At 47.3% G+C, this 10,222-nt stretch overlaps 1 protein-coding gene across 1 annotated transcript in view; it reads right to left on the reverse strand.

The window, feature by feature from the left end:
* Window positions 1–6,771, reverse strand: part of TTC9 (tetratricopeptide repeat domain 9) — a 28,474-nt gene extending 21,703 nt beyond the window's left edge. The window contains exon 1 of the mRNA XM_066188191.1: window positions 6,269–6,771. Within this exon, the coding sequence (XP_066044288.1) occupies window positions 6,269–6,635 (367 nt within the window). The 5' untranslated portion in view covers window positions 6,636–6,771. The remainder of the gene's footprint in view (window positions 1–6,268) is intronic.
* Between the last annotated feature and the right edge of the window lie 3,451 nt (window positions 6,772–10,222).

Raw genomic sequence — 10,222 nt, forward strand, 5'->3', positions numbered from 1 at the left:
TGTATGTTACTTTCTGACACTACACAATGTCAAGAAGCTGGCAACATTTAGACCTCCCCTTTTATTTTCACAGTTTATTTTTACTGTTCCTTTCCTCCGGCAGCTCCTTTACCATCCTAAAATCCTAGAGAACTCCTGATGATCCTCCACTCTTGGAATATCCACTGGAATGCTAGAGGTCAGTGACAAGGATCTTTGGACATGTTGCTGTACTGAAAAGGAGTTTTAAGAGAAAGGCTGGAGAAAGAGGTCTGGAGCTGGGTTAGACATTTCTGGGCTTGAGCCCAACTGAACAGCAAGAAGAGAAGGATGCTCCACCTGCTGAACTATTCAGAAGTGGCCCAGCTCCCAGAAAAGGTGGTAACTATGGAGCTCATGGGTATATTTACTGATTGACTGGGACCCAGTTTTAACACTAGATTTTTCTGAACCAGCTGAACCATCTTCAGCATAGCACTGATGGGAACCTGTGGAGGTGTAAGAGGCTGTGACTCATTGCATAACTCTTGCTGGAGAAAACTCTAGGACATTTCAGAAGAGGATGGAGTAAAGCTGGAAGGATGTGCTACTACAGAACTCTGAGAAAACAGCAGTGTTCTCACGGTGGAAAACAAGCAGTACTCTTTAGCTAAACAACCACTCTGTCGTTGGAGAAGCTGTGTGATTTTTGGTATCTCCTGCTTCATCTCCCATGGTAAACTGTAGGTAAACTTTAAGGGATCTCAGGTCACCAAGACTGAAGCTCCTCTGGGCAGTCTGGCCAGGGGATCTACACCTTCCCCGTTCTCTGTTTCAGGCAAATGCTGACAAGGTCAGTTGGAATAGGCTTCTCCTCATGCAAAGGGAATTAAACTTGTGGTAGAAGTGGCTGCAAAAAAACCTGCAACCCACAGAGCCTCAAGTTTTGAAAAGCCTTGGGATGAATAGTGACCCATATGGAGAAAAACTCATCTCCTGCCTCATCAAGAGATGCTCTCAGACACGTATTACTTAAACCAAGGTTGGCGGCAGCTTGCTATCCTTTCTCTTCCCTCCTTCCCGCCCCCCTGGCATCTGGATGTATTTCCATTCCACCCTTTCAATGCACAAGAAACTCCATGAACAGGGGAGATTTTTGTTATCCTAAATAAAAAGGAATCAGTAAATACTGAGTATTTCTGAAGAGCAATTCATGACAGTGGCTTGAAATTCTACATCTTTCTTAAATACATGTCAGAGTTTGGGCCTATCACTTAAAAAACCACACACAGTCATTAGTGTTTACTCCCTGCTGCAGTTGCACCTCTCTAGAGCAGTAATTGCATCAATCCTGTAAAACAAGGAGTTTCAAAGCACTCTGGGCTGGTCCGATGTGTCTAAAACAAGAGTGTGAGGAAACATCCCCTTGCCAAGCAGTGAAAATGCAGACCACATCCTGCTGCTCTGTTTGCTGCTGCCCCTCTTTCCCACTGTATGGCATCCTTATAGAGGGTGTTTTTGTTGATGCAGCACATTAAAAAAAATCACATCAAGCAACAATCCAAGACTGCTTTAACACCCACAGCACCATGTGTCCTGGTAGAGTCTGTACTTGCTAACGGCTATATACTGGGATGGGCTTTTAGCAGAGACTCTTTTTGACGTCTCCTTGTGGGTGGTCAGTGGAAAGTTTTACCAGCTTTTCTCGTGTTTAATTACATTTTTACTTGGATTACGTATTATAAGTATTTTTGTTTGGATTTCTCACTGGAAATACTCACAGAAGACCATGCAACTGGCGGTAATTGGAAGTAGTACCTACAGCCCAGCCTGAGGATGCTAGAAGGTTCCTATGCTGCTGGAAGTGTCATATTCTGTGAGACTGTCACTATGACCTTCACATAGTCATTAGAATGGTGCCAGTACAAATTTCTGCCAGCGTAGGAAGCCAAACATCATTTTCCAGACTGAGATGTATCTAGGTGAGCTAAATTTTTCATCCTCTGTCCAGGCATTTGTGGTCTTCTGTCAAGACTCCTATAGTGAACTACAGGTACCTGAATGGGAATATAAACACGCTACATTTATTTTACATTCATGTCATTAACAGCTTTACAGTAGTCCCAGGAAGTCAAAAATGCAGATGGATAAACTGAAGTTTAGGAAAGATTTGGTGAAGATGATACAGCTGGTTAACACAAAGAGGGAGGATTAGCAACCAGATCCCCCAGTGCCACTCGTCATCCCCAGATCTCTCTCTGGTTCCGTTTCTCCTGCCAGAATTAGCTCTAGAATTTCTGCATGCTTAGGAAAATCAACAAAGGTTTGCTTATCACACAGCAACACTCCCTCACCAGAAAAGCTTAAAACTGTGCTTACCCTTAGCATTTTGCTGGTTTGGAATGACTAGGACTTGTTTCTCTCTGCGGAGCAGCCATAGTGCTTTTAATTCTGTAAACTTCTAGGCAGTAATGGTAGAACAAAATAATCATTGCATTTAATGGTTGCATTTGTAGTTGGTAAATGACCCCCGTCTGCATGCAGTACATAAAGCATTTGAGGTTCTTCTAGATCAAATATGCTGTACGAGTGGAAGGGAGATTAGGACCTGAGGTGTATTTGGCCAGTTTACTTTTCCACAGGCATTCTTTGAACATCCATCTGTTTTTTAAAACATAAACCACTAACTTGTAGAAAGCTCAGCTAAATGCACCGTCAGGATGAGATCGTGGTCCTTGTTCTTTCTTTCTCAACAGGGCTGAGAGAAGCAAAAAGAGGTCAAGTGACTTCCTCAAGGTCAGAGACCGTCAGTGAGTCATAAAGAAAGAACTGTTTGCCTTACAACCCTGCATTCATTCCACAAGGCTCTGTGCTGCTGGTAGGCTTTTGTCTTTGCCTACCCTAGCAATTTCTGGGAGCCTCGGCCATGCTGCTGCTCTTGCCTCTGGTGACATGCATCACAACGACTTGTGGTAAAATGATGGGGTATTGGCAGGCCCATGTAAGAAAGCAGCAGCACAGATGTGAAGGGCAGTCCCTTTAAGGCAAAACTCTTGGAGCTTAAAATGAAGCCCAGCTAGCAGCTTAGTGAAAGAAACATGAGCAGCTCTGCCAATGGCAAGTTCTGAAAATCCTTGGCTGATTTAAAACAGTAATTTTTAAAAAATGACAAGAACTTAAAACCCAGCAGATCTGGGATCCTTTGAAATAGGCTAAATAGTTTAGGCTGTGGGTGTGCCACACAGCTCTACAACAGCAGACCTTGGAAAATACACCAAATATTGGGGGGCTTTCAATAAATAGGAGAGCTGGCCACGCCATCTTACAGTAGAATTGCCTGCTGAAGGTTCTCTACAAAACAAAAATTTAATGGTTGCATTTGTAGTTGGGAAATGGACCTAAACAAGAATCTGTGTGCACATCTTTGCCTAAATTTACCTTCGGCAGGCAATGACAGGCACTGACAACCATTTAGTATTTGCCCACACGTGCCTACTCATGCAATTGGTCAGATTAAAAAAAAAACCCCAAATTAACAACCCCAGCCCTTACCCATGAGATCGCACAAAATTCCCTCTGGGTGTATTTCTCACCTATGTGCATATTTACCTGTAGTTGATGCTCTCCTCTGACTCTCATGCTGCATCCAAACAAGTCAATGTGTGTGTGCATCTGTAGCTGTGATGCAAAGCATCTCTGACAGGTGGATGTGTGGTGCCCACATGAAAAACGACAGTGAGAAAGCAAGGTGGGCTACTCAAATGCCAGGCTTAGAGAGTAAGCGGAGGTGCTAAAAGAACTTGATAATAAGGACACTCAGATGACAGCTGGTAATGCTACCGGCTATACTTCAGAGCTAAGTGAAAAGCTGCCTTCTCCAGAGTTAACATGTACTGCTGTTATGCTTTCTGCACTACACAGATTTATTTATTTTAGAAACAGCTCTAGGCAGTCAGCAGTTCTCAGAAGCAAAACTCCCCGGATCTCCTCTGCTCCCCATGTCAAGTAACACTGACTTCAGCTGTAACAGTACGTGCTCTGCCTCTGCTAGAACCCACTGTGTATAGAAACTGGTGTCTTCTGCTGCATCACACTTAGAAAATGAAGTCCCACTGCTGCATGTCTTGCAGCTGCTATTAGAAATATATACTAATTATTGTCACATTTCTGGGGAAACTCCCTCTCCTCTCTTCCTTTCTCTTTCAACATGAATTCGCTGATCCTCCTGCTAGAATGGGAGCTCTGTGACTGGGCTAGAAGTAAAAATACTGTAATTCCAGTTTAACTGCACACTCCCCTCTCCAGTATGCAGGGCATTTCTCTAAAATTGCTTGCAGATAGCTCAGCAGACACACACAAAGCTATGCATTTCTGAGACAAATGCTGTTCTCTGCTCCGTGCATGCCATCTACTGAAAACATGTGACAACCGCCTGTGCAAAATGACAGCTTGACCTGCTGTGAGGTTATCCCAGGAAAAGCACTGCTTGTAAGTCCAGGGTTAATTATACTCACCTCCTCCTGTGATCATACTGGTTAAATTTAGGAAAAAATCTGTTCATATCTAGGATAAAGATGGGGAATGTTTCTCACACCAATTGCTACTGCTGACAAGATCAAATACAACCAACAGTGACAAAAATTCCTTGCACAAACATGAAGCTGTAAAAAAATGAGCTGGACAATGACAATGACACAGGACAACTCCATCAGCAGGAATCAAGACATTTCTAGCAAGTGGAACTTGCATACTAGCACAAAGTGCTTCAGAAGCAAATTCTATTCCTCCCACTTCATTTACCTTCTACCTACCATGTCTCATTTGTATCTAGCAGAGATAGTGCCTGTGAGCCCTTTTTCAAGCCCAGGAACTCACCAAGGTATATTGTTCAGAGTATTATGGGCTCCTTGTGTAACCCTGCCAATCTAAATGATCCTTGCCAAATACAATGGATTTTAATAAACCTGTGAACAGAAATTTGTAGAGAGACAAAATTACATCTGTGCAATTATAGTATCGCTCTGAAATCACACTTGCCTCTCCACCTACAAGACTTCAATAGGTTTTCGAAGGACGAGTATTTGGAAACATGATGAAAAGGAGCTAAATTGTGCTCCACATTACATCCCAAAAGGCATATTGAACGTAAGAGATTGGCATGCATTATGACGAGAGGATGTTGGCTTGGTGTTTCAAACCATTCACTTCACGCTGCATCTTTTCTAGCACTAGGGAACAGGAAACAAAGCTAACCAACTCTGTCTAGAAAGCCAAAAGCTAATGCCTGATTTGTGCCATTTTTTACCCTCAAGGATACAAAGGGCGATGAGTGACCCTTCATCCTTCTGGAAAACGGCAGAGCTTTTTTAATGCTGTCATTTCGTGTATCTTGTCCAAGTTTTGAATGCTCTCTTCCCCATATGTACCTAGGCACAAGTTTTTGTTGTAGAGATGCTTTCAGGCTTGGAAAGGAAAAAAACATGTGCTGCTGGCGACCAAAAATAACATCTGATCCTGCACTTGTTTGGATAAGGCTTCATGAAGTCAACAGGAGTTCTGTTTCTGTAAGGACTTCAGAATCCCTCTACAAAGTAGTTAAACCCCCCACCACTCCTCTCCATCTTCCTGCAGCACTTCTAAACAGATGGCAGGGAGCAAAGGGAGGCATGATCAAATGTCTACTGACCACAATGATGACTGGAAGCTAGCAAAAAGCCAGGACTGTATTGGCTTTCAACTTTAAGTGCTAAGAAGCCAAAAAATTCTTTTATATCTGATAGAACTATTTGGAGGTATTACAGTTGCGCCCAAACCCTTCCCCTTCCTTACATCAAATGTGGTAGGAGTCCGTCTCTGTAATACCATTAATTACCGGCTCCAGAGCCGGAGCGGTGGCGAAGGGACTGAAGGACATCTCGGGCTGAGAGTACAGCGCAGCAGGCAATTTTGGCCATTTCACGAGCCACGATTTCTGTCAGCCGGAGCGCCCCACGCACGCACCGCCGCCCTGCCACCTGTCTCCCGGGGGAGGAGGGCACGGATTCCTCGGGGGCGGATGGAGCCGCCCGGGGGAAGGGCTGGGGGTCGCAGGCGAGCCCGAGCGCCAGGAGCGGCCGTGCGCCCCCTCCCCAGCGCTGCCCGGGGCAGCACGGCTGTACCCAGCGGGAGCGCGAACGCGAAAATGGAAGCCAGCGGAAGGGAAGGAGATGCGGCGAGCGGAGCGGGGCGGCAGCGCTGCTCTGCGGAGGGGGAGGGAGGTGTCCGCGGCGCAGGTGGGGACCCGCCGCCCCCCGCCCGCGGCCCCGCTGACCTGCCAGGCTGTTGTAGCAGTCGACCTCGATAGCCTCCACCGCTTGCCGCTGCTCCTCGCTCAGCCCCGCCGCGGCGGCGGCGGCGGGAGGGCGCTGCCCGGCCGGCTCCTGGCTCAGCAGCAGCAGCAGCGCCTTCAGCTCCAGCAAGGCGCGGTGGTACTTGCCGATGGCCTCCCGGAATTTCTTGTCCTTGTAGCACTGCGCCCCTTCGCTCTTGAAATCCAGCGCCCGACCGATAAGCTCGCCCGGCTCGGCGCTGCCCGCCGCCGCCGCCCGCGGCTGGGCACCGCCGGCGGGGCCGTGCCCATCGCCCGCCCCGCGGCCGCCGGCGTTCAGCTTGCCCGCCGCCGGGCTCGCCCTCTCCATGGCCGCGGCGCCGCCCGGCTCCCGCGCCGCCCTACGCGGGCGATGCCGCGGCGCCCGCCGCCGCGCTCCCGGCCTTGCCCCCGCGCCGCTCCGCGGCTCCGCCGCTCGCTCCCATCCTCCGGCGGCCGCCGCTCCTCCTCCCTCGCCCCGCCGCCCGCGGGGCGCCCGCCTCCGCCCGCCCCCGCCGCCCGCCGCGGGCACCGCCGCCTCCCGCTCCGCTGCGACCCCCGCCCGGCGCAGCGCGGGGCGGCGGGGGCGAGCCCCGGGCGTGGGGATGCGCCGGCTCCGCGCCCTGCTCACCGCGCCGGCCCGGCGAGGGGCGAGCGTACACCGCGACCCTCGCTTCCCGGACTGGCCGACCCCACGGACCCCGCGCCCTCCGTCCAGATCTCCCTGAGACTGGGCTCCCTCCGGCCCCCACAGCCGGGTTCCTCCTGCTCCCCTGTGCCCTGCCCTCCCGTACCTGAGGGTCTCGCCTCCCTGTCTGCGGGCTGGGATTCTACCTCCTCCATTCCTCTCCTCACCTCAGTTTCCCTGCTCCATCTTCTCTCCCAGATCCCATCAGTGGGCATCCACCGTCAACACCTGTTCATGGTCCCTCAAAGTGTTTTGGTGTGTGTGCACCATGTCACTGGGCAAATAAGTGCCAGACCATGAAATCTCCTGTGTCCTCTGCACCAGGGCAGCAGAAGCCAAGGCCTGGTAAGTGCCCTGGCACCAGTCACTCAGGGACTTTGATTTTCCTGAAACAGATTTTTCCCATGTGCTGCTGAAAAATGAGTCGATGCTCACTGATGCCTAGAACATGTCCTGGTTTGGGGGTATCAGTTGAGAGTGACCCTCCTGCTGCAGACCAGCTGCCGAGAAACTGTGTGCAGCATGAAACACTGTTTTGTTAGGCCTAACACCGTGTCTGCATTGAATATTAGAACAGTTGGATGTATTCTGGGTGCATTGTTGTGCCAAGATATTTTGTAGGTCTTACCTTGTGCTTAAAAACTAGAGGATGGATGAAAAAAACACAGTGATTTTTTCCCCCCCCACAATAATATATTGGGATGCATCTTTTCATTACCCATGCAACTCTTACATGGTATGGTTGTGGTGCAATGTGTTCAAGCTTCTCTCTGCAACCATGAGGACATTTTAAAATGGAGATTTGAGTTTTTCTTTGGGGTATGTAGAGCCTACTGTGATGGCATGTGGTGTTGCACTGCTGGGCAAACTGGGATAGCTATGTGACATAGCTCCATGCAAAGGTATTAATGCGGGTCTGGGACTGGTGCCTGAATAACTCCTTGTTAGCAGGGCCAATGAGTTGGGCTTTATGCATTGGTAATGTTACTCCCTGCTGCTAAGTTTCTGGACCTTGTTGAGGTTGTGGTCACAGTGTGGGACAGACAACACACCTACTCACTTGAATCCAAAAGCCAGAACCACAAGGAGAAGCAAATAGCATCACACTTATAGTGATAGAAGTACAATTTTGAAAATGCTTTCACAAGAGAAATTACAGCTAAGATATTCAGGAGTGATTACATGATTTCAAGTGCTTTCATTTCCAGGTGCCCTACTAGATACATCCTCAAGAAATCTTACCTTATGAAAAGGAATGCTCAGCATTTTCAGGTACCTCAAGCCAAGAGTGAGATAAATTACTTACAAATCTTGCTCAAAGTACATGTGATCTAAAATCAGGAAATCCCAGGGGGCGGGTGTGGCAGGGGTGGATATTAGTCACAGCAGCTAGAGTGGAATTGATGTGTGGAACCTAAATATTAAGGAAGGAAAATTCCTGTTGGGATATTGTTTTAGTCTGTCTGCTAGTCATATTACACCAAGTAAGTTTAAGCAATTTCAGAGGTTTCATTGTACCATTATTGATTGCTGCTTAGGAGAATTCACAAGGACAACATATATTTCTTGTGCTGGAACACTGACTTTGCCAGAGGAAAGGAGATTGCCACAGAGGATTAATTGCTGAGATCTGAGCAGCTGCAAAAGCTATCGAAGAAGGAACTCTTTTCTTGGAGGGTGATGTAGCAAAGTGACATTGTGAATTGTTGCTTCTCTTTTTCAGCATTTGCCTGAACCCATGGACTTACACGGCATAGGGGGCACTGAGATATAAGTGACTTTTTCTCCTCTCCCACTCCCTCTGCTTAAGAGATCTTTGAGATTTCTTCATTTGGTTACTGATCAACAGTGGTAGTCTGAAATAAGCTATGAGAAGAGTAAGTTTTCTTACAGAAGAATTTGGCAGTGGCCATTGGCATTATGGGTGCAAATGTGGCCAGAAATGGTCACAAAATAGTGATAAAACTGGGTGGTCCTTGCATTATGAACTATACTGAATATACCAAACTGTGGCTTAGTCCTCAGTGTTGCCTAAGCATGCAAATAAGTTTTCCACCTTGCAGTTCTTCCAGAAATGTCCAAACTCTCTTCCTGACATTGCTGGTGCCTATGAAGATGAACGCCACAACCTTGTAAATTCCAAAACAGACCATAACAGAAATGTCTGAATGATTGCTGTTTATTGGCCAACTTCGACTCTGTTGATAGCAAAAAGTATCTCTCAGCTGAGAGCTGGATCTCTCAGCCAGAGAATTCAAAGCTGCCATTAGGTAAGATGTGCAGACTGACAAAGGTGAGTTTAGTCCACCAGATCCTTCTTCATGGAGAGGAGTTAAGTAGTGTTGGCTGTACTAAAATATTTAGGAAACATCACACCAGTCACAGGGTCACCACCCTGACCACGGCATAAGGGACTGCTTTTGTTTGTTTGTTTGCTTTTCAAGAGGAATGTGGTGCTTGGAGAAAAACATGAGAAGCTGTCACCTTTCCAAGTCAGACATGATTTGTGCTTGAGAGATACCTCGCATTTCATTTATCGTATGATGTGATGTTCAGGTCTAGATTTCAGCTATCTCAGGCCCACTAGACTCCCCATAGAGGCTTGCCAGTGGCCAACACCTTTAGTGATATTCAGCTTGAAAATATGACAGGAGACTGAAAACATCAGAAAGAGTAAGTTTATATTGATGCACTGAACTGTGAAATAAAGCATACATACATTCAGATAAAATTAAGCCAGTTTGCAGTCATTACCTGTATGCCATGAGATGAGGTCACGGTATTGGTCAGGATTAGCTGTTGTGCCTGTCTTTTGTCCAATGGCAAGGGATTTTCTGTCCATAGAAGCAGAACATGCTTATCTATCCTATTTTGTAATAGATGGGGTGTACCTGTCTGTCTGGATGCCCCCACCTGCTGTGAGTATCTAAAATTGCCTGAATGTGCCTGTCTCTCCTCCTCCACACTGAGCTTTCCTCGGCATGTTCCAAAAGCATACACTTGTACTGCTTAATTATTATTAATAGTAGTATTATGCAGAGGTCACATGCTTCACAGGATATTTAAGGATCTGTGACTCACTCAACCATAATTTCCTGTTCACAGGTTACTTGAAGAAAATTGTCTTTGTGGAGTCCTGTTCGTGGCTGGAAGATGTGGGGGAAATGGTAAATATTTTGAAAAATACTGGATCTTACATATCTGTGAGCTGTCCCAGCCTTCCTCCAGGT

The sequence above is a fragment of the Chamaea fasciata genome, unplaced genomic scaffold (assembly GCF_029207755.1).
Source record: "Chamaea fasciata isolate MVZ Bird 193981 ecotype frontalis unplaced genomic scaffold, bChaFas1.0.hap1 SCAF_7, whole genome shotgun sequence".
In the NCBI taxonomy this organism is placed as follows: domain Eukaryota; kingdom Metazoa; phylum Chordata; class Aves; order Passeriformes; family Sylviidae; genus Chamaea; species Chamaea fasciata.